Source organism: Neophocaena asiaeorientalis, unplaced genomic scaffold (genome assembly GCF_003031525.2).
Source record: "Neophocaena asiaeorientalis asiaeorientalis breed wild unplaced genomic scaffold, Neophocaena_asiaeorientalis_V1.1 scaffold30, whole genome shotgun sequence".
In the NCBI taxonomy this organism is placed as follows: domain Eukaryota; kingdom Metazoa; phylum Chordata; class Mammalia; order Artiodactyla; family Phocoenidae; genus Neophocaena; species Neophocaena asiaeorientalis.
This window is the reverse complement of record NW_020174923.1, coordinates 14,595,027-14,620,026: the sequence shown is the minus strand read 5'-3', so window position 1 is coordinate 14,620,026 and position 25,000 is coordinate 14,595,027. Positions and strand designations below refer to the sequence as shown.

Sequence of the window (25,000 nt, the reverse complement as noted above, 5' to 3'; positions counted from 1 at the left end):
ATTCCCACACTGTAGATGTCAGACTTGGCATCGTAACCCTGAAGATTCTAAATCAGGAGAAAAGAGCCACAGGTCACTCCACACTGTAGCCTTGGCCATTGTTCTTAGAGAAAGAAGCGAGTGGAGCAAAAACTGGGGAGAGGAAAAGAAGGCCTGTCCCCAAATTGGGACCGGCTGCTGAGACTTTCCTCGCCTGTACTACTGAGGGGTCGCTGCTGTTGTAGAAGGAACGAATGCCTTGCTGGTGCTCTGTGGCAGCAGGAGGACGTGCTCCTGCTTAGGACAGGGATGTAGAGAGCGCCAAACGTTTCCCAAACGCTCTTCTTCCCAGCAAATGGCAGCATCTTTGAAGGGAGCCTCAGGCGCAGTTTGGGATCCTCCCCAGGGTGGGGTGGGGGGGAACGAGATCAGCTGCCAAGGGCGTGGAACACCCATGCGAGAGGTGTCCCAGTTCTACCTGCCACCAGGGCAGCCCTCCCTCTAGGAACCCCCATCCCCGGAAATTCCTGAAGGCCTCCTTGGGGAATCACGAGTTGGTGGGGAATGGGGGCTTCTTGAGACCCAGTTCACAGACCTGCTGGAGGACCTCTGGGCTGAGCCACGGCAGAACCTTGATACTGTACTTGGGAAAGTCGTGGACCACGCGCTGCCGCTGCCCGTGGCTGATCATGCTGAGGTTGCTGCGTAAACCAGACAGGCAGACCTTCCCATCCGCGGCGATCAGAACATGGCTGGCTTTGACACTCCTGGGGGGCGGGGCGGGGGTCACGGGGCAGCAGGAGCCCCTCACACCACAAACCTTTGTCTTCACACACTAGACCCGGTCAGCCCTCTCCCCTGGCAGGTGTGTGTGTGTACTATACGCATATACATACGTATATATAGACACAAACACGCATTTTTATGAAAATTTTCAAACATACACAAAAAGAAAAAATTGCATGACCCCATTTACATATCACCAGACTTTAAAACGTATTTGTTTTGTTAAGGTTCTCTTTTATGCTTACAGACCACTGCCTCCTCTACCATCTACTGCCTTTAATCTGTACGTTCTGTTTGTAGGTATTCTCAGAAGTGTATTGTTTTTTCTCACGTGTTTTCTATTGACCTAATGGTACTGTGTTATGCAGCCCATTCTTCAGTGTAGTGTTTCCAAGATCCATCTGTGTTGCCAACTGTATACACCTAATTGTTGGTTCTAAATGCCACCTGCACTCTGGGGTGGGGTCTAACGCTTACTAATCCATTCTTCCAGGAAGGACACTCGTGCTGCCCCTCATCACCACAAATATGAACAAAGATGTCCACATACATGTCCCCTGATGGGCCTGTGGGAGGGTTTCTCTGGGGTATGCACCCAGAGGCAGCACTGATGGTCCTGGTTCTAAGTGACCCCGACTGGCTGTGTTGGGCCACCTTCCAGTATCCGGACGGGAGACCCACCTCTTCACCACACTGGTCCTCACCCAGCCTCTGAATTACAGCCAGTCCCACGGGTATAAGGTGACATCCTCCTGTTTTAACTTGATTTTCTGATCCTTGCTAGATTTGAGTGTCTGTTTTCTTTTATAAACTCCACATCCTTTGCTCATCTTTCTATTGCTTTGCTATCCTTTTAGTGATTCACAAAATTTCCTTGTTACTAATCTCCTGTGTGTTTTAGACAAAACTAACACCTTCCACGCTGTAACTCCTTTCTTAACTTTGTTCCTGGTGTCCTGTATTGGAGAGGAAGTTTTAATCTTGATATTATCAATTCCATCCATTTTTTGCCTTGTTTTGTGCATGTAAAACATTTAGAAGTTATGCCTCAGGTCACGAAAATATTTCCTCACGTTTCCTTCTATCTAAGTCTATCGTTTCCATGTAGGCCTTTAATCTCTCTGAAGTGCTCCTTTGTATGTGGAGTTAGGTAGGGGTCCTAGTTTTATTATCTCCCCTACCACGAGCCGCTTTTCTGGACACCATCTACAGAGCAGTCTGTCTTCTCCCGAGCCTCCCAGCATAGGGCTGAATCCAGGGCACACCCCAGTATGGGTGCTCCAAGGAAGGAGAAGGTGGGGTGCAGAGGCCCACGTCAGGTGTTCCCCTCATACTCGGGACCAGGCTGCTCGGTAAAGAGAAAGTCAGTAGCTTTAGCGCTGACAGGGTAAATGCTCTGCCCTCCCAGCAGAGGCAAGGGCAGGATTCGACCCTTGCTTTAAACTCTGGCTTCACTAGCTTCAGTCAACCTTTACTCGAGGGCTCGTGGGCCCAGATACCACTCTTATAAAGGGTTAACAGGCCCAAGAAAGCACCTGTGCACGTATCCCATGTGGTGGATGTAGTCCAGGGCCTTGAGCGCCCCCTGCAGTATGTAAGCAATCGTCAGCTCATTCATGCCGTCCGTGAAGTGTGTGCAGATGAGGTCCTTTGCAGAGCCTGAGGAAGAGGATCGTGGGGACGGAGCAGAGGGTGACAGCACGTGAGCAAGCTGACAGCAGAGTTCTTAGAACCCATCCCTGCCAGGACCCCTTTCCCACTCACCGTATGCCATGAATGATGTGACAACCCACAGCTCGTTGTCTGCGATAAAGGTGGCTCGATATGGCAGGATATTGGGATGGCTGAAGAGCTTAGAGACATGGAGCTCCCCCTGAAAGCAATGGTGAGCTGCAGTCAGAACCAAGGGGCCCCGAGGAGGACGCTCAACATGAAGGTGGCAGCATGAATAATAGGGGGACCTAGGCCTCCCTGCGTGCCCTGCTCAGAATCCTGGGAGCAGCCCAAGCAGGTGCCACCAGTATGAGAGGAACCAGGCTCTGCCATCTCAGCAGGGAAGCCAGCCCTCCTTCGCCAGCTTCTGCCTAACTTGGGCTCTGCCAGCCAATCCTAAAGCACCTCGAGAAACCATTCCCTACCAACAGGGAAACTGCTAACACCACAGCAGAGGGTCACAGTGCACCACCTCGGGGGCCATGAAAACAAACCGCCTACTGCAGACTTAGGAAGTTATAAGCTTAGCTCAACTTCAAGGGCCCAGGCACAGAACTCCTCTTTAAGATAAGAAAACAAGGACTTCCCTGGTGGTGCAGTGGTTAAGACTCTGCCTGCCAATGCAGGGGACACTGCTTCGATCCTTGGTCTGGGAAGACCCCACACGCCGTGGAGCAACTAAGCCCACGCGCCACAACTACTGAGCCTGCGCTCTAGAGCCCGCGAACCACAACTACTGAAGCCCGCGCGCCTAGAGCCCATGCTCCACAACAAGACAAGAAACCACAATGAGGAGCCCGCGCACCGCAACGAAGAGTAGCCCCACTCCTGCAACTAGAGAAAGCCAGCACGCAGCAACAAAGACCCAATAAAATTTTAAAATTAAAAAAATAAGATAAAACAAAAAAGTGTTTTCCTATTATAAAGGAAAATGTTGTTAGCAATAGAAACATGGAAAGAAAGCATTAAAGAACAAACAACAACTACTAAACATTAGAATAGATTTCTCCAGCGACCTCAGGCTGAGAGCTCCCTTCCTCAGAAGCAGCTATGAAAAGCGTAAGACCGATGGAATTTTAAAATAAATTTGGACAAAAGATGTGAAAAAAAAAATTGGACAAAAGAACTACAGCAACTCCAGGGTCCTGGCCTCTGGGAAATGAGCCAAGGTCAAATAGGTAGCACCTTCTACCTGTCCACGGCTGTGCGGGATAAAGCCAAGAATCACAAAGCTCAAATATGCTCTAGAACAAACTCAGATATGCTTTTTCCCAAATAACTGAGCTGGGCCTGACATTCTGTTCCATCCTCAGACCCCAAAACGACTCTGAACACATGAACTGGTACTGGAGCACTGTCAGATAAGCGTGAGTTCAGAAAAACATTGTAATTGAAGAAGGGGGAGGGGCTGCAGCCAACTGTACTGAAACTACAATGAGCCAGGCCCTAAATCTAGGGAGTTCCCAGGGCAAGCCTCCATCCCCAGGCACTTGCTAGACCTACAGTGTCTCCCAGTTTAACAAGAGGGCAGCTACTTGCTTCTTCAGAAGAAAGGAACCTCAGGCAAACGGGACACTAAGAGTCGGAAGACGGTCGCCCGTGGCCAGGCGAGCTGCCCCGCATGGAAAGAGATTGTCTGGGTGTGAAGCCTGCCTCTGCCACTTACTAGTGTGAGCGACCAGGGGCGAGTTACTTAGCCTCTCTGAATAATAAATACGTGAATAAGTGAGTCACAGGAGGATTTGGTGAAGAAGAGGGGAATATAAATTGGGCTGAGCAGTGTTATAGAACCCTTAAGGCCAAATGCCCAAGATTCTTCACCAAGAGCTTCTGTAACTTCTTGGCTTGGTCTACCTTCGTTTCCCGCCAGCTGTTTCAGAAGACAGATGTAAAGATGCCTTGTGGTTACTGCTGGAACTAAGAGCCCTCCCTCCAAGTGTCACATTCACGTTCGATTACCTGCAAGAACGTCACCATCTCATTGGAACAAGCTTCTAGGTTAATCCTTCGTACTGTCACATACTCTCCCGCTGGTTTGTACCTTGCTAGGTTCACTGTCATCAGGTCCTCAAATCCTTTGCCTAAAAGAAAAGGGAAATGCCATAAACAGGGACGAGAGCAACACAGGTTTTCATCTTCCTTAAAGAGACTTGATTTTAAAAGAAAACTCAAGTTAAAACTTTCATTTCTGTTATTTCTTGATTTTTCTTCCATCAGTTCCTTCTCAGCCAACTATTCTAACTGACTATGGCCCAGGACACCAGAAGTGTACAGCCCAAAAGAAAAAATTGAAAAGAGCTTCTCTCCTGGAAACATGATCTCTTCCCCTACACTTGGAAGAAGAAAACCATAGGAGAACCACAAAAGCCAGTTTTGTCTCCACGAATCCCGCCAACTGGCTGACAGCTTCTGGCACACATTCACCTGAGGATGCCAAGACACGGCTGCCATGATCCCCTGGAGCATGACAGTCCTGGACGTTACCTATAACGGTGAGCAGCTCATAACACCCTCCCTCCGGCAGAAAGCTACTCATGATCTCCTGTTTAGAAAAGGATGCTATCGACTCTGCGCTCGCCTCATTGGTCTAAAGAAAAAGAAAAACAGGTTAGTGAGAGGAACTTAGGGATGGGATGAGAGTGGGGAGATGGTAATTCAGACCCACAAGGAGACTGGCATGTCAACAAACATACAAATTCTGACCCTGGAGCAAAGAAACAGTTCCAGCCCTACTTGATGAGAAATATAAAGTAAAGCACCAGCTGTTCAATGCAGTCGCTGGCACTAATATCAGAGCAAGCGTGAGCGCTACCTACGAGCGGGGGTGGGGACAAGGGCCAGTTCTAGTCAACCGTTGGTTTGCTTGTCCTTCCCAACAGCTGGCTCATTTGCTAAAAACTATGAAATTCTTACTTGGGAAAGGATGTCTGGAGAAAGGCACATTTAGAAAAGAGAAGGGGAATGGAGAGGTGGGGTTTCTCTTGAATTTCCTGCTGCATTAGGGTCCTTTTTTTTTTTTGGCTGCGTTGGGTATTTGTTGCTGTGCGCGGGCTTTCTCTAGTTGTGTCGGACAGGGGCTACTCTTCCTTGTGGTGCGCGGGCTTCTCATCGCAGCGGCTTCTCTTGTTGCAGAGCATGGGCTCTAGGCTCATAGGCTTCAGTAGTTGTGGCACGTGGGCTCAGAAGTTGTGGCGCATGGGCTTAGTTGCTCCACAGCATGTGGAATCTTGCTGGACCAGGGCTCGAACCCGTGTACCCTGCACTGGCAGGCGGATTCTTAACCACTGCGCCACCAGGTAAGTCCCTAGGGTCCTATTTTTAAGGTCCTGACTAAAAAAATCCCAAAGATCAAACGCTGAATCTTGCTATAGGCAAAATGTGGCCATAAGAGGCCCCCTTGTCAGCAAACCAAGAGGCCAGACCAATCATTCCCTGACATTTCCAAGTGAAGCCAGAAAACAGCTAACACACTGGGCTGCAGGCAGGGAACAGAGCTGTCAGGTCTCAGCCATCATCCCAGGCAGCAAAAGTGACCTGCTCCCTCGTCCCTGTGCACTCAGGCTGCAAATGAAGCTGGATCCCAGCCATTTAGGATGTGGGTGTCACATGTGAGGTCCAGATGGAAAAGTGCCCAGCAAAATACATGGCAGGCCAATGGCTCTTCCTTCAGTTTAATAGGTTCAGTTTCCTTCTTCCAAACCTAAATTTATTTGTATGACTTAGGGACTCTGAGTATTTTTCTTTCTTTTGGATCCTCTTTCTTGAGATGTATGTCTAACTGAAACAAAGAGCCTTAGGCCAGCTCACATGTCACATGCTGCGTTCCTAAACCTGCCCTCTGATCAGGAAAAGGTCTTTGAATACACGAAGGCTCTAGGCTCAGCACGAAAAGTGCTGGAGTCGAGAATATTCTGACGTGCTGCTATCACCTCGGGGTGGGCGGGGGGGTGCCTGATGTTTGAAACACATCTGGTTTCAAAACAGTTGATGCTGCCAATGACGAAAGAAACCAAATGGGGTTTTACCTCCAGCACCGCTTACCAATTAGAGGAACCCAGTCAAGCAGAGTTGAGCCCTGTTAGCAAATCACAGTTCTCATGTAACCAGCTTTATATTTCTAAGATTCACCTATATTGTTGTATTCAGCCACATTGTATAATACTCACCTGGTGAACATACCTCAATTTGTCCTTCCAATGCTGCTGGGCTTTTGCGGTTACTTTTCATTCTGCTATTATGAACTGTGCTACTAAAAACACACTTGAGTGTGTTTCTTGACACATATATGCAGGAGTTACGCTGAAGCTTACACCTAAGAGTGGAACTGGAGGTCACAGAGTATATGAACATTCGACTTTAGAAAAAAATGCCAAACGGTTTTCCACAATGGTTATATCAATTTACATTCCTGCCAGCGATACATGTATGTTCTTGTTGATCTATCTTTTCCCCAACACTTGGTATATTCAGACTTCATTTTTGTCAGTCTCATTGTGGGTCTGATTTACATTTCCGAGTGCTAATGAAGTTGAGCATCTTTTCATGCATTTATTGGCTACGTGGGTTTTCTCCAGAGTGAAAATGCATATTTCTGTCTCTTGTCCACTTTTCTACCTAGTTGTTTTAATGCAGGATTTCCCCAAAGGAGGCCCCATGGAACACGGATCCTGCCTGTTAACGCATGAAAAAAGTTTACACGTCCAATTAAGTTACAAAATGCAGCACTCTCTTTCTCATGGACAACCACAAGGGGTACTCCCATATTAAGGGCTTTGAGAAGTTCTGTAATTTGACAAAGTATAACTTCGTTTAACCTAACATTTCCCAAAGATACCTGTCCAGAGAAGTCTTTTGTGCCTAACATCTGTTAAATTTGGGGGAAGATGATTTGGGAAAGGCTATTTTAAGTAAAACGTATGGTATAATGTGAAGACTCGAGGCTTAGGGGCCAGGGATAGGCAGAACTTGAACTCAGTCTATCACTTGCTCTGTGACCCTGGGCAGGTCCCTCTAAGTCCTGAGATCTTCATCATCTCATCAGTGGAACAATCCCCACTTCATAGGGTTGTTGTGACTATGAAATGAGATAAAATATGTAAAGAGCTTAGCACTACTTGGTGTATCACAGGTATTCAATAAATATGAACTCTATTCTTCCCCTCTCTCTTTTGCTGTCTACTTTTTGGTCACTCTCCTGTTCAGCAAAGAAGATGGAACAGAGAAAATGGAGAAAACAGAGACTCCTAAATAGGGTTTGATGGATAGTTAAAGTTGGTTTGATTTTGTTTTTTACAGGTTTCTGTGTTTCTAAATGCTCTGAAAACAGATTCTAGGATGAGTTAATAGCCACTGTAGCTTCTTGAAACTATCTTGTCTTCAAAACAAGATACTGGTGCCACGCCAGTGCCTCACCCAGGTGAGGGGGATACAGACAATCAAGGAGCAAAATGGAGTACAGATTTTGTAACAGGGAAGAACCAAATCTGACTCCATGTTGGATCTGTTTTACTTTAACCTTTGCTTCCATTGCTTTTGTTCACTAAAGGATACTGTCTATACACAATGGCCTGCCTCGGGGAACCCTGCCCCTCTGCCTGAATTTTATTAAACCAAAGTGCCTTTGTTCAGGGAAGCATCCTGACCCCGTCCACCTGTGGATGGCTGAGAGAAAGAAGAAATGAACACATCCTCTCCCCGAGGCTGGCCATTCAAGGTGATATTTGCAAAACCTATGGCCTTTTGACTTTACTTCCTCATCTCCTCCCCGCTGTGTTCTATAAAAGAAACTGGCATCCAAACTCCGATAAGATGGTTTTTTTGGAGACGCTAGTCCGCCATCTTTTCGGTCTGCCGGCTTTCCGAATAAAGTATCCCTGGCCTCAACACCTCGTCTCCCAATTTATTGACCTGGTGTGCGGCGAGCGGAGCAAGCTTGGACTCAGTAACAATTTGAGCAAAAAGCCTAAACCAAGAGCTCCGAAACGGCGACTCCCCAGCTGTTGAGAACTTCGCCGCCGGCTAGGCTGACTTTGGAGAGTCTCAGCTTCACCTCATACCTCTAACCCGCTGCACAGACTCTTGCTCTGCTCTTCTGTTTTCTCAAGTATCAACCTGCCCTCAATAAAATCAGTGTCACAAAACTCAGGGGCTTGCTTTCAGACCCAACACCCCCTACTCTGGCCTGTGAGGATCCACACGACCCGGCCGCTGCCTACTTCCACGACTTCACCCCACACGGGGCTGCCCTGACCCACTGCACCTGACCCCCACGAACCAGCAGTCTTAGCAAACTTGCACCAGCTGTCCCTCCGTTTGGGACACTCCTGCCCCACCATTTTCTCATCGCTGCTTCTCCTCGTCCTTGAGGTCTCAAATGTCACCTATTCATTGAAGGCTCTGTCCCGCCGAGTAAAGTAGCTCCCAGTCACTTTATTATGTCATCTTGCTTGATTTTCTTCATAGGGGTCACTGCAGTTTATTTTGTCTACTGCCTGTCTTCTCTACTAGAATGCAAGCTCTGTCGGGGCAGGGCCTGTCTTCTTCACTGATGTATTCCCCAAGGCCTACAACAGTGCCGGCATCTAGTTAAAAAGTAATCATTTAAGCAACGTTTGAACTCAGGAGGTTTTCTGCCCATGACCTTCTTATTCCCATGGGCTGGAGAGGAGAGCAAACGTACCAGTCGGTTCCACTGGAGACAATTCCACATGCTGACTTATACTGCAAATGCCAGCCCTCCTACAACACATTCCCTAGCTTCCCTGTCACCAGGGGAACTTCACAGATCAGAATCTGACACCTGCATGTGAGAAAGTACTGCATTTTTTAGCAGGTAACAATATGGCCCCAATGAGAACAAACCTAGAATGACTTTGTATTTGAAGGTCTCTCCTCTGATCTGTAGGCAAACTCCTTGTTTCTCTAATTTGAAAAAAAAAAAAAGACTATGAGGGACAGCTGAGACCTGAGATTTAAAAAAATTCTTTTATAGGCACTTTAAATAACTCCCTTTGGATAAACTACATATAGGATACTTTTTTCTTCAAATTACCTATCTCCCTTTTCCTTGCCAGGAGTGCACGTAAGACATACTACCTACCAGGCTACATACTAAAGCCACACTTTTGTTGAGCCTAGGTGAGAAATGATTCATTAAACTACTGATATGATTAGTTCGTAACTTGACAATATTTCTACTGTCTTTGTTGACTATGGAAAACTACTTCAAAGTGTTAGGTTTAGAAAATGAAATTCTTTAGGTAATTGGGAAGATGAGTTCATTGGGCAAATCCAGAATCGCATGAAATGAACTCGTCTGGTGGCTGCTGTGACCCCTCTACCATTCTGTCCCCAGCTCCCCGGAAATGACCCTAAAATGGATGCTTTCTACTTTGTGGATGTTCTATAGTCTGAACTCAGACAGAAGGCGACCTTTATTTAGGAAAACAAACAAACAAAGGAACTATTTTGAAAGGAAGAGATTTGGTCTGATTTTACCACAAGAAAGGCAGGTTAGTCCATTATACTGCTTCCTATTTAGAAAAGGTCAAAATCCAGATGAAAAGGACATATTTAGCCCATTCTCGTTAAACATAGCATGGCACGGTTTTATTAGTATAATGTATAATCTCAAATTGCCTAGAGAAAGAAACGAATTCTATCAAAGTCTTTTCTTAGTTTCCCCCACCATGAAAAGCACTTTGTTCATTTTGAAGCATCTGAAAAATACATAAGCTACTGCTATCCAGAAATGACCATAAAATGATAACTTTCTTGTTTAAAGACAAAATGCAATAAAGCCCACAAACACAATATGTATGAAATGTCCAACAAATAAGCACATTCAACCTCCCAAAGGTTTCACACAGGATAACTTTTGGTATAACGTCAGCCGCTGTGAAAATATAAGAACTGTATATAATTGGCGCTGTACTCTGGAACAATACCCAACTGATCCTATAGGGCACGTTTTTGGTCTCCTGACTGGAAAATATTGGGATCTGATAGTGAAGTGCTCTTGGCTAGTGAAGCGCAGCCAGGCTTTACTCAGAAAGAAATTCCTAGTCAGCAGCATCACCCTTCACTCACCTTGGAGCTGCCTGCAAAAGGCACAAAGGTCTGTTATCTGAAAAGAGGAAGACGTCTATGGAGAAAAGGGCTCTTATCCTCTCTGTATAAGACACTGATTCACAGTATCAAAAGGAGCTTGGGGACTTCCCTGGTGGGGCGTAGTGGTTAAGAATCTGCCTGCCAATTCAGGGGACACGGGTTCGAGCCCTGGTCAGGGAAGATCCCACATGCTGTGGAGCAACGAAGCCCGTGAGCCACAACTACTGAGCATGCGCTCTAGAGCCTGCAAGCCACAACTACTGAGCCCGCGTGTCGCAACTACTGAAGCCCACGCGCCCTAGAACCCATGCTCTGCAACAAGAGAAGCCACCGCTTGCCCCAACTAGAGAAAGCCCGCGCGCAGCAACGAAGACCCAAGGCAGCCAAAAATAAATAAATAAATAAATAAATAAATTTTAAAAAAAAAGCAGCTTGGCACGCTGCTGTTATTTCCACTGGTAAAATAAACTAGAAGAGTAAGAAGCAGGGCAAGAGTCTTGAAACTTCTGCCAAAAAAAATACACTTTCTGTTTTGTACTTTAAAACATGGGGTTTTGTTTTTAAACTAGATTTGACGTCCTGCCTTATAATCTACACAGAGATCTATATTATCTCTGTGGACTGAAATCTATTATTAATAGACTAAGGATGGGAAATTTAGTACTACTAGCCACTGAAAGATAACCACATGTTAGAGTGTTGAAACTGTCCCTTTTAGTTTTTGGAGGTGGTGGCTGGTGACTGGTAAGGCTACAAAGGGGAGGAGACAGAAAAAGTGCCTGAGAGTTTTTCAGTTTTCAGAGTACACATCAGAATCTCTCTAGGGTGAAACCTAAGTCCCCACAAGTAGAAGAATTATACCATGTATAAAACTCAGTGACAGATGAGCAGAAACATAAAATGATAAGCCAACCAAAAAAACATATAACATTCCACAAGTCACCTCCATGCAACAAGCCACAGTACTAGAGCCTGGAAAATCACTTACTTTTCTCCGAGTGTCACCCGGAGGCTGCTCTGGAGTGGAGAGATTGAGTGTTGGCATTTTGGGTTTTGGAAGAAGACACACCCACATTCAGAACAGCAATTACTGCACTTAGGACTACATTTACTAATGGAAACCACTTAAGAATCATTACAGCAAAAAGTGCCTGCAGTGCTACATATAAACACACACACACACACACACACACACACACACACCCAGAGATCCACAGTAAAAATGCTGCAGATAGATGGAGTTTTAAACATGAATTTATGGCTCTTCAAAACTTGGCAAGGCTCTTATTCTACGGGTATTCTTTACTGAGTACAACTCAACTGCTATAGTTCTGGTCATGCAATTACTTTCCATCAGCACACAATGTTACTTTCAATAGGCTAGTTTCAGAGTCTTATACTGTGAACAAAAAATTCATTATAAAATTATATGCATGGTTGGCTATTTCCCAGGGAGTGCAGGGACTAGAAAACAGGTTTGCCAAAAAAAAAGACAAAAAAGTTTTAATACAGTCACATGTGTTTGTGGGACCATTACCCAGTTTGATTCTCCAGTCAGATACATTCTATTCTAAATGAAAATAAAGCAAGGGCTTTTTGGCTCTCTGCTACTCCTGATGAACATGAATAAAGCAAAGGACAACTTAAATGACTTTCTGCTCCAAAAGAAGACAAATTCTGTATCTGTGCTTTTTATTTTCTCTATTCTGAAAAGTGATCAAAGTAAAGATTTTAACTGTAAAGTATTGGAATGATTACACATCTCCAAATATCTTAAATTATATTGCTAGATATTGGGTGCAGAGTAAATTAGCCTCAATTTATCAAAATAAGATTTTTGTGTGTGTGCCATGGACATCAGTTTTCTGGTATATAAATGGCAGGAGCGGCTGCTTAAGAGGGGCTTCTTACAAGTCAAAGATAAGCCAGGTGAACAGGTAAAAGGAAATCAAAGCAAGGCTTCTTAGAGCAGAAGGCAAATTCCAAGCTGCATCAGCTTGGTAACATACACTTCATGAAGCTGTAAACAATATACAGAACAATCTCTTCATCCTCCTCAGATCAGAGACTAGGGAATTATCAAAAGACATCCAGAGATCCTACACTCAAGACACTGAAACCAAAATCCATTCATCTAATTCACATAACTGGAATATTTTAAGCTAATTAATGTAAACTGGACTTCCAACTCAATTTCCATCAATGCCAATGTTTACTTTTAAACCACTGTATTGCCATTAATGATGGGGAAAAAAATGAGAATAGCACCAGAACATAGTATTTTTGTTCCACTAGCCTTTCCTTTACTGTGCAGATTACTTTTATTCTTTATAACCAAAACAAAAATAACTCATCATTTTTCTAAACTCTTATTTGTCTTCTCTAAAACCCTTTGACAAAGTTTATGAATAATTCAACTCCAGAAGTTCTTTGAGTGGCAGTAGGGAAAATAAATTAATAGGTGCTACCTAGTAACTAGCAAGTTTGAGTTTTCAATTACTCAAGCCTCTCGAGGTAGTTTGGATCAGTTAACCAACATACTCTATCTGATAACCCATTTCTTTAGCTATAGGAGCTGAAGAGAGTATCATGGTGTACAGATAAAAAGAAAGGGGCTTTACTACTATTATTTTTATAGAAAAAGAATTTTCCTTGCCTTAAGTCAAGATCACAGTTCCCAAAACAGCTCAGTTGGAAAATAGCCAAAGGGGAGTGCCTGGATTTGTTAAACCTCAAAATCGCAAACCTACTTTACTTCTGAATCAACATTTAGATTTTACAATAGGAAGTTAGTATTTTTGTCCTGACAGATTTTTTTTTCTCTAGTCTCTAAGTCTCATGAAAAGATGAGTCAACTAGATTGATCAGAAAAACCATAACTTTTATATCACTGCTACCTTTGTCCTGACTATAATTTTATTTTTTAAATCTTCAAGGCTAGAGACTTTTAAACACCTACTTTTTTTCCTTTAAGAATATGTGTTTCATAGACAAATACTTAGAAGAAACACGTGTGCTTTAAAGTAAATACTGGCTTTCTAACAATCAAGACAGGCCAAGGACAACTGCCAGATTAGTCCTCAAATTTTGGGGAAAGCATGGATTCAAAAAGGAGCCAAGTAAATATAACAGCTGTAGCCAAACAAATATAAATTGCTAATTTCTATAAATTGATTTAATCAACAAAAAGGCAGCGATATTTATCCTGAAGTGATGGCTAAATGCCATACTGTACTTACCTCCAAATAGTTCCAAATCTCTTAAGCCCTCAACAATGAACTTTTCCGAGACCCACCGCTAAAGAGGAAAACCCCAAAGAGAATTAGTATTTCTTCCAAGCCACAAAAAATTAACTATCAGCCATTAGATAGACAGACAAAAAGACAACTACAAAAAGTGAATCATGCAGTACAGTTAAGCTACATTTCTATGGAAAAGTTTTGAAAAGAATCTTGGATTTAAATCAACTGAACACAATAGATTAATTCCTTTCTCTATTCTTCTTTGCCTAATTTGATGAACAATTCTTAAATCTGACAGACGAGAAATAAGTAGTACTGGCCCTAATAATGAAGAATGCTTTTGTCCTTCCTATATATAAAACTGCCTTTTGGTTCCATCTTATTCATTCCATGGCTGTCTATTACAGATGCTTTGGATCATTAATGCCAATTTGAAAACTACTGGAATTCACACACAGAAAATAGGGATGAAACAGTTTTTCACAAGCCTCTATTAGTTAGTAAAAGGAAATAGCAAACTGCATATTCTTTCATCCACTAGGATTTCTAAAGACATCACCAACGTTTACATTTTCTACCAAGTTTACAAGGACCAAACTAGCATGACTAATCTATGGTTCACTTTACTGGACTATTTCAAACTAGTATTGGATTTCCATCATACTGATCAGCGGTCTGGTTTCACCTGAATCAGGTTAGGTTGAAATAGAAAAGAAGCTCATACATAAAAGCAATGGGATCAAGGTTATATTTCACTCAAGGGCTGGTATTAAAGCTTGGCTTAGGGGTATTCTTTCCACTGGGTAGAGTTCAGGCTAAGGAGGGATTCTGTTTTGTTTCTCTTAATTAATAGCGAGGTTTACTCTTTCCAATATAAATTATTCTTACCACATAAACATAAGAAAAAGGAAGATTAAGGAACATTCAGAAATAAGTTGCATAATATGGACTATGAATTTAAACTATAACATCATTCTCTATATCAATTTTTTCCAAATTAAAAAAAGAACACTGTAAATTAAAAAAATTGATATAAAAAATTGATATTCACTGAAACACAAAATATAATTGACACCTTAATATTTAAAGAAAGTGGTATATTAAGGGAGTTCCCTGGTGGCCTAGTGGTTAGGATTCCAGGCTTTCACTGCTATGGCCCGGGTTCAGTCCCTGGTTGGGGAACTAAGATCGCACAAGCCGTGCGGCCAAAAGAGAAAAAAAAAAGAAAGTGGTATATTCACAATGTCTCACAGTACACATACAGTGTTACAGAATTTTAAAATAATTACTACAGCAGTTAGAAATTGAGTACTTGATAATAAACAAGATATTGTTTGTCTTTTAGGAAATCATTTAGCAAGCTTGTAAAGAAGCTAAACCCAGTATTTGTTCTTGAGGTCATTTTAGCTAGTGAAGTTCTCAGGTGTAATAAAATTTTTCAAAATGCCTTCAATTAAAACCTATGATGGGAGTTCCCTGGTGGTCCAGTGGTTAGGACTACGTGCCTTCACTGCCAAGGGCCCGGGTTCAAAAAATTGTTCCAATGATTACAATCTGATGCTGATTTTTTTTTATTAATTAATTAATTAATTTTCGGCTGCATTGGGTCCTTGTTGCTGTGCGCGGGCTTTCTCTAGTTGCAGTGAACGGGGGCTACTCTTTGTTGTGGTACGTGGGCTTCTCATCGCGGTGGCTTCTCCTGTTGCGGAGCACAGGCTCTAGGCACACGGGCCTCAGTAGTTGTGGCACACGGGCTCAGTAGTTGTGGCTCGTAGGCTCGAGAGCACAGGCTCAGTAGTTGTGGCATGTGGGCTCAGTAGTTGTGGCTCACGGGCTCCACAGCACAGGCTCAGTAGTTGCGGCACACAGGCTTAGCTGCTCTGTGGCATGTGGGATCTTCCTGGAACAGGGCTCGAACCTGTGTCCCCTGCACTGGCAGGCGTACTCCCCACCACTGAGCCACCAGGGAAGTCCGATGCTGATTTTTAAAACACACAAACTGGGCTTCCCTGGTGGCGCAGTGGTGGGGAGTCCGCCTGCCGATGCAGGGGATGCGAGTTCGTGCTCCAGTCCGCCTGGATCCCACATGCTGCAGAGCAGCTGGGCCCATGGGCCATGGCTGCTGGGCCTGCGCATCCGGAGCCTGTGCTCCGCGACGGGAGAGGCCACAGCAGTGAGAGGCCCGCATACCGCAAACAAACAAACAAACAAACACACACACACACAAACTCACTGAAAACGTGTAGGAAACAGGCAGATCATTAGTGGGTACACATCTACACTGAAAAGGGCCAGCAACTCATTTAATGTTGAATGACTGATAATCATAAAATAAGCCACCTTGTTTCTTCTCTATCAGACAGACTGGTGGGTATATTCTATGTCTCTGGCCAGCCTCTGCCTGCAAATTCGTGTTTTTTTTTTTTAATTTATTTATTATTTATTTTTGGCTGCGTTGGGTCTTCACTGCTGCACGCAGGCTTTCTCTAGTTGTGGCAAGCGGGGGCTACTCTTCGTTGCAGTGCACGGGCTTCTCATGTTGCGGAGCACGGGCTCTAGGCGTGCGGGCTTCAGTAGTTGTGGCACACAGGCTTAGTTGCTCTGTGGTACATGGGATCTTCCTGGACCAGGGCTCAAACCCGTGTCCCCTGCATTCACAGGTGGATTCTTAACCAATGCACCACCAGGGATGTCCCTGCAAGTTCTTTTCTTAGGAGTGGAGGCTGCAATACCTACTTTACTTTCTACATCCCTCACTTCTGTATGATTCTGAACATCACATAAAAAAAAAACCCCAAAAACCTCCTACAATATCTGCCAAACACACTGCTTTTCAGAAAATAAAAAATAGTAAAGCCAGAAGAAGAGAAACACTCACCCTAATTCGCTCTGGTTTACTTACAAGAAAAGACATGAGTTCCTAACGTGCAGACCTACTTCAATTTCAAAAATTTAAACCTAAAAGGAAAATAGACACAGGTTGTTAGTCAAATCTGCTTTTATAGAAATATTTGTTGATTAACAAAAACTTACTATGAGTCTACCATTCAAAGCACTGTACTAGACCTACAAATTCCTAGATTCTAAAGATTTGTTTAGAGAAACGTTAAGTGACAATAAACCTGGATGTACTTTGGCCAAATACATTCTGAAATACTGCAATATCTGTAAGAGAAGTTTTTTATAGGGTTTTTTTGTTTAAATTAATCTTTCAATTTCTCATGACCCAACCCTCCACTGACCCCTCTGCAGAAGCAATTACCTTCATTTCTTTTGTCTGTTTATCCTCCTTTTTATCATCATTCTTAAATGCTGTTTATGTGTCATGACTTATCCATTTTAGACATTTATCTACTAACTTCCTACCATGGTAGGTGAAGACTAAGCTCTCCTACATCAACTTCCTGCACCCTACATTCCTGCCTTCATTCTCCCAACATAGTTCTAACATAAATTTTGGTTAAAACAATAGTCCAAATTTACATTACTAGGACTATGCAAACATGGTTCTTCATTGAGGCAAACAGAGGTGACCACGTCTTCTTCCCCATACACTCATTTTCCCCCCCTAGAGTTAATAATGGCCTCATTTTTTCACTTGCTTGTTTTTCCATGTAGCTATTAACTTTTCCAAATACTTCAACATTTCTGCTATTAGCCTCATCAGTGTGTTTTTCCATACACTCCAACTCATCCATTCCAATTTTGCCCTGGAGACGGCCTTCCAGGGGCCTCCATCCTGCTGCAGTCAGGACTAGCACTTAGTCAGCCTTTATAGTGTGGAGATTTGGGGCTTCCAATTCTGGGGAATATCATTTCTTTGACAAGAAATAGGAACAGAAACTCTAATAGTTAAAGGTGTACTTCTAGAATTAGCCCCCAATTTTGTATTTATTTCACTCATACTTTACAACTCTCTGCTTTCTAGGAGACTTCTTCAAACTTTATTTTCCAACCTTTCTACTAAGTTTTACATTTTTGTTACCCATTTCCAAGAGCTTTTGCCATTTCTCAAATGTATCTTTTTTCATATCATCCTGATCTTATTTTATGTTTGCTATTTATAGTTAAGAATTTATATCTAGAATGGCTAAAAGCATAATACATCATGACCCAGTGGGGCTTACTTCAGGAATAACAGATTGGTTTAACATTTAAAAATGAGTCAATGTACACAAAACTGTCTTTGTTTGAAGTTGTTTGCAAATAAAGAACAACCAATTTTAAGGAATTTTAAAAAATGAATCAATGTCATTTTACCTTATTAACTGAGTAAGCAAGTAAAAATACAATCATTTCAATAAATGGAGAAAAAGCATCTAACAAAATTCAACACTAACCCACAAGTTAAAGAAAAAAAACCTCTTAGTCAATTAGGAATAGTCAACTAGGAATAGAATAGAAATAGAATTTACCAAGTCAACTTGCTAAAAGATATGTATAAAAAATTTGGGGGGAGTGGGGATGGTGGTGTGCTGAATTGGGCGATTGGGATTGACATGTATACACTGATGTGTATAAAATTGATGACTAATAAGAACCTGCTGTATAAAAAATAAAATAAAATTCAAAAATTAAAAAAAATTTATAGCTAACATCTATTAACAGTAAAAGGAATGAATGAGTTTCTTCTAAGTACAGAAGGAAAGCAAGAATGTTCTTATCACTGCTATTCATCATTGTACTAGTGGTCTTGGCCAATGCAAAAAGGCAAGAAGAAATAAAAGGCATATAGATTGGAAAAGATGTAAAATTCTTTATGATTTTCTATGTAGACATGATTGTATACGTAGAAAACTCTAAGTATTCTATAAGAGAATCATTATACTTAAAATGAATTTAGAAAGGTCAATTATAAAATGCAATTGTATTTCTATATACTAGCAACAACCAAGTAGAAAATGAAATTTAAAAAACAATATCATCAATAATGCCTACAAAACCATAAAATAATTAGGAATATTTTAATAAATTATGGATAAGACCTGTACGTTTAAAATTATAAAACACTGCTAAGAGGGATTAAAGATGATCTAGATAAGAGGTCTGCACCATGTCCATAGATTGGAAGACTCTATATCATTAAGATGTTAATTCTCTCCAAATTGATCTACAGATTCAGTGCAATGCTAATCAAAATTCCAGCAGACTTTTAAAAGAAATTGATAAGCTGAGTCTAAGGTTTACATGGAAATACAAGAGACCTAAAATAGTCAAAACAGTTTTGAAAAAGAAAGTTATGACTTACATTACCTGATTTCCAGACTTATTTTATTGCTATAGTAATCAAGACAGTGTACTTTGGCCTAAGGATAGACAAATGGATCAGTGGAACAGAACAGAGAATCCAGAAATAGACCCATGCATATATGGTCAATTAATTTCCAAAAGAATGGCCAAAGTAATTTCATGCAGAAAGATAGTCTCGATACAACTTGATATCTATTTAGAAAAAATGAACATTGACCCTTACCTTACATCGTACACAAAAATTAACTTGAAATGGATCATAGAACTAAAGAGAAAGTTAAAACTACTAAAGAAAACAGAGGAGAAAATCTTCATGATCTTGGGATAAGCAGCAATTCAAAAAAAGAACATCAAGAGCATGAAATATAAAACAAAAATATGATAAATTGATCTTTATCAAAATTAAAAATGTCTGCCTTTGAAAGACACCACTAAGAAAATGAAAAGGTTGGGAGAAAACATATTGTGTGTGCATGTATATGTGTGTGAGTGTGTGTGTCTACAAAGGACTTTATATACAGAATATATAAAGAATTTCTATACTCAATAATAAGACAACTCAGCTTAAACAACGGGCAACATATCTGAACAGAAGATATATGAGTGGCCACTAAGCACATGAAATGATGTTCAACACCACTTGTCATCAGGGAAATGTTCATAAACCAACAATGAGATACCACTAAACACCCACCAAAATGGCTAAACATAAAGACTGACAATACCAAGTGTTGATACCAACCAACCAGAACTCTCATACGTTGCTGGTGGGAATGCAAACACATATGGCCACACTGGAAAATGGTTTAGCAGCTTCTTATGACCCAACAATTCTGCTCCTAGGTAATCTACTCAAGAGAAATGAAAACATATTTTCTCATAAACTTGTACATGAATGCTTGTAATGCGGTGGCTTCTCTTGTTGCAGAGCACAGGCTCTAGGCACACAGCCTTCAGTAGTTGTGGCACACAGGCTCAGCAGTTGTGGCTTGCGGGTTCTAGAGCACAGGCTCAGTAGTTGTGGCACACGGATTTAGTTGCTCCGTGGCATGTGGGATCTTCCTGGACCAGGGATTGAACCAGTGTCCCCTGCACTAGCAGTTGGATTCTTAAACTCTGAGCCACCAGGGAAGTCCCAGAAAGCAGATCTTGCTTGCCTGGGACCAACAGTGAGATGAGGGACCAACTTCAAAGAGACACATGAGAACTTTTCAGGGTGATGGAAAAGTTCTGTATCTTTATTGCATGGTGGTTATGTGAGTGTATCTGTCAAAACTCAACAAACTGTACACTTAATACAGGCGTATTTGAGACTTCCTTGGTGGTCCAGTGGTTAAGACTCTGCGCTCCCAATGCAGGGGGCCCGTCGATCCCTGGCGAGGGAACTAAGATCCCACATACCGCAACTAAGCCCGCACACTGCAACTACTACTGAGCCTACACGCTCTAGAGCCTGTGTGCCGCAACTAGAGAAGCCTGCATGCCACAACGAAGGCCCAGCGCAGCCAAAAAAACCAAAAAAAAAAAAAAAAAGTGTATTTTGTTATAGGTGAATTACATCTGAATAAAGTTGATTTTAAAAGTAAAATGACTAAAATAAATACTCAGAAATGCTTTTGAAGAATCTAGAAAAAACCCTGCCACATTTCCCTTCTTTCTTTAAGGTTGGGTAAGGTTGTGAGGGGTTGTGGCAGTGGTACAGCAATGGGGGTGGGGACTTAGTGTGGTACACAGAATCTAAAAGTCCTTAGAACTGCTTCAGAGGAATCGAAGCAATGGTTTTCAATCCAGGGGAGTGAGGAGGCCTTTCAAAGTCATCTATAGATTTTTACCAAATTGCATTTATTCTCACCCCAACACTGATCGTATAGAAGCCCCACCCCACCATGCTGATAATAATTTATCCTGCTACGAAATAGTAAAAATATGGATTGAATTTGGAAAAAAAAGATTATTAGAAGGCACATTGTCTAATAACCTTAAACACAAAGCATCAAGCCAAAGAAATTTAAGAGAAGACAACATCCATATCCATCTGTAGTCCACAACAGAAAGAAAAGAGAATATTAATGTAGATAAAGAGATGATTTTTATCCTCAGAAGGAATTATCTATGCTCTGGAAAAAATACTGGAAATAGAAAATAAAGTCAATTCCAAGACACTGTAGAAACAAATACAACTGCCCAACCGGAGAGACCCAAGAACTGGTTCTAGGCTGCCACCTCAACAGCTTCTCTAATGATCTGAACCACTGGTTCCCAAATCAGGATGTGTTTCAAATTCATTTCTGTTGTTCGAAAAATCTATGGATGCCCGCCCAAACTCCCACGTCCAAAAATTTTAATTCAGCAGGTCTGGGGAATGCAAAAGTAGAAATGGGCAACACTTTATGAAGTTCAGCAAAGGGAAAGATTACAGTTAGCTAGGTGGACCTGGATAGTTTCATTGAAGAGGTGGGGCTTGAATGTCAAACAGGACTTAAAGAAAATGGGAATTCCAAGCGTAAAATAGTCATAAATATATGATTATTTAGTGCTTACATATCCACAGGTGTATCTCCTGGTTTCTAGAATAGCGCCTAGCACAGAGGAGGCACACAGTAATACTGAAGGACTGACCAAATGTGCCGAGCAGTATTTCAGCACTTTGCATATACTCTCCAATTAATGTGAGGGCGGTTACAGAAGCAGAACTCCACACATATGAGAACAATTAACAGGCCTTAATAAGCGCATGCTAGAGCACGGATTTTATTCAGCAGGCAGCAGGAAGCCACTGTAGGTTTTGAACAGAAAGGTGACAAACACAGAACAGTGGTCTACGGTAGTGTCTCTCAAACTTTACTGTGCATGTAAATCACTTGAGGATCTTGTTAAAATGCGGATTTTGATTCAGAAGGTCTGAAGTGGGGCCTGGTAGTTCTAACAAGCTCCCATAGCATGGTAATGTGGCTGATCTGTGGACCATCATATTGACATTTGAGAAGCCTTGTTCTAAGGAACATTCTAAGGAATATTAATCTGCAAAAGGATAGGAGAGGGGGAGGTGAAAATAACCCAGAAAAGGAAGGCCAGTTAGAATACAATTATACTGGACCACATCTGTGGTGATAAGAGCCTGTGGCAGAGGGAATATTAAGAAATAGATGGATAGGGAGAAGGAAAAATAAAGAAATTTAGTTAGTAAGTACACCATAAGTCATCGAGCCTATCCTCCACCCTTTGGAAGAACTGCTTTTAAAAACTCCTGGGGCTTCCCTGGTGGTGCAGTGGTTGAGACTCTGCCTGCCGATGCAGGGGACGCGGGTTCGTGCCCCAGTCCGGGAGGATCCCACATGCCGTGGAGCGGCTGGGCCCGTGAGCCATGGCCACTGAGCCTGCGCGTCCGGAGCCTGTGCTCCGCAACGGGAGAGGCCACAATAGTGAGAGGCCCACGAACCGCAAAAAAACAAAACAAAACAAAAAAACCTCCTGAATATAAGGTTATCTGGTCTCTGCTTGAAAACTTCTCATGCCAGAGACTCACGACCTAATCAGGGAACCCATTCTAACTGTGAACAACTCTGATGACTCCAACTTTTTTTGTATGTGCCCAAGTAACTGGGAAAAGAGTAGTGTGTCAAAGACAAAATGGGAAAGCTCAGAGATGGAAGTTTTGGTGGAAAGATGAGTTTGAGTTTTTAGGTCATACTGAGGTTGAGAAAACAGTTATATACCCCAAGTAGAAATAGCATTCAGTTAGAGAAGTACTGAAAAGACTGATGCTTAAAAGAGGGGTTAGAGATGGCTATGCGGACTTGGAAGTTAGCAGCTAAAGCTATATGAGCGACAAAAATTCACTAAAGAAGAAAATGGTGAGACAAAAGCAGAAAGCTGGGAAGTAAGCCTTGGAAGAGGTCCATATTTAGGACATGCAGCTTGAAAGGCAGGTAGGAAATGGAACCCAAAGGAAAAACTTTAACGATCCTGCTTCCCCTTGTGGACCACTAACACTCTCCCAATCTGTTAACTTTTACCTGTCCTTCACTACTCATCTCAGGTGTCCTGTGCTACAGGAAGTCCTCCCTGACCGCCCCTCCCTATCCATGTTAGATGTCTGGCCTCTGTATTCAACCCTTATACCTACCACTCTCTTAATTGCCTATTTATCAGTTTCCTCCACTAGAATAGAGACTCTGTGAAGGCAGGGAACGCATTTCGTTCACTGTTGCATTCCCAGGGGCTACTGTGACTAACACTTAATATTGGCATTCCTGTATCTGTTAAATTAATAATGGTAAAAATAATAAAAGCAGCAGACACTTATGTGAACTTAGTATGTGCCAGGTTCTGTGCTAAATGCTTCATGGAGATCAGCTCACAGCAAGTATTATAGATCCTCATTTTACAGATCAGGAAATTAAGACTCAGAGAGGTTAAATGCCCAAAGTTACACAGGCATGGGACTTCCCTGGTGATCCAGTGGTTAAGATTCCACACTTCCACTGCAGGTTCGATCCCTGGCTGGGGAACTAAGATCCCACAAGCTGTGTGGTATGGCCAAAAAATAAAAAACACACAAACAAAAAAAACAAAGTTACACAGGCAAGTGGTGGAGGACTGATTAGGTCTGTTCCAAAGCCTGTGCTCTAGAAACCATGAGTGATAATAGAGAAGCTTAGGGAGAAGTGTCAAGGCTGTGTGTGCAAAGATATAATGACTGAAAAAGCATCACCTGATTTGACAATGAGGTTGACCAGATGCCAAGTGGTATAGAAAGGAGATTCATTTACTTTGATTTTTCCTTTTTTCCCTATTTTTGTCACTGATTTTCTAAACTTCCTCCATGTCTGTGATGACAACTATAAACACTGCATTTGAGCCACAGTACCTCTAAGAAACCTAGTTAAAGGGTGGGGGCGGGGGGGGCAACAGATTTAACCCGTTCAGCACTAACATATGGCTGAATAGGCTCCTGGCCTGAGGAGATTTGAAAATCAGGAAAGATTTGGTTTCTTTAACTCTCAGGGACAAGAAACAGTCTTGGGGGTCTCTAAAGAAAAGTATCCATCAATCAATGAAAAACTGTTTTAATGCCACAAATACATATTGGAATACGGTTCTACCCCAACAGATATTACAATAAGAAAAGAATCAATTCGAACGGCTTTTGCTCTTTTGGGAGAAGTCAAGTTAGAATATACTAGGATATCTTAGCAGAAGGCTGGGCATAGAAGTTATTTCCCCATTTCCTGAAAACTTGAACAATTTTATTTAACCACACCCCTTCTCTCTCGCTCACCTCCCTACCCCCGCCCCTCATCTCCACCCCAATCTACTGTGGGCACTTAAACATTTTGGAAAACAAGACAATCAGAAGCTCCGTTTAGGCTGATTCAGGGAGTATCTGATCTCTGTCCTTACGAGGGCTTGACCCACTAGCTATCCAGCCTGGGATGAGATGGGGATGTGGTGGGGGGATGCGGGGAGAGGGCAGCCTAGGATATGCCTCCTCTTTGCTAGATCAGGACAAATTGTCACCTGGGCCCCAGGTTTCCCACCTGGAAATGAGGGGGGAAGAGGAGAGGGAGCCCGACAACTCTGCTCCGGTGTCTCCGGGCCAGGCCCAAGCCTATTCTACTCTCGGGCTGCAGCCCCTCAGTAAGGGAATCGAGAATTCGGGTGAAAAGGGGCCCGTAGAAGGCGAGGGGGAGCTTAGGATGGCCGCTCTGCCGGAGGCCCGCCCCCGAGGAGATGGAATCGGCGTCAGGGCAGGAGGGACCGATCCCTGGAGCGCACCAGGCGGCCCCGCTAGCCCGGTACCTGGTCCTGGAGTTAGCAAGCAGTCTCGACCCAATCTCAGCTCCGCCTCCTTGGTTTAAGGCCGCGTTGCCGCCAGGCCAGTTGCTGGGAGGGACGTACGCAACGTGCCATGCGCAGTA

The 25,000-nt window shown here is 42.8% G+C and overlaps 1 protein-coding gene across 10 annotated transcripts in view; it reads right to left on the bottom strand.

Annotated features, from left to right (window-relative positions):
* The window catches only part of STRADA (STE20 related adaptor alpha), a 30,082-nt gene extending 5,092 nt beyond the window's left edge, over window positions 1-24,990 (bottom strand). For 2 of the 10 annotated variants that reach the window (XM_024760633.1, XM_024760637.1), the window contains exons 1-7: window positions 6,658-8,065; window positions 4,963-5,065; window positions 4,438-4,559; window positions 2,530-2,638; window positions 2,301-2,424; window positions 575-746; window positions 1-47 (exon numbers count right to left, since the gene is read on the bottom strand). The exon at window positions 1-47 is cut by the window's left edge and continues 58 nt beyond it. In XM_024760633.1, the coding sequence (XP_024616401.1) occupies window positions 1-47; window positions 575-746; window positions 2,301-2,424; window positions 2,530-2,638; window positions 4,438-4,559; window positions 4,963-5,065; window positions 6,658-6,828 (848 nt within the window). In that variant the 5' untranslated portion in view covers window positions 6,829-8,065. Of the gene's footprint in view, window positions 48-574; window positions 747-2,300; window positions 2,425-2,529; window positions 2,639-4,437; window positions 4,560-4,962; window positions 5,066-6,644; window positions 8,066-9,339; window positions 9,359-11,575; window positions 11,605-13,826; window positions 13,885-16,707; window positions 16,788-24,881 lie in introns of those variants that run through there. The other 8 variants (XM_024760634.1, XM_024760635.1, XM_024760638.1 and 5 more) reach the window with 8 other exon arrangements.
* Window positions 24,991-25,000: the final 10 nt, after the last annotated feature.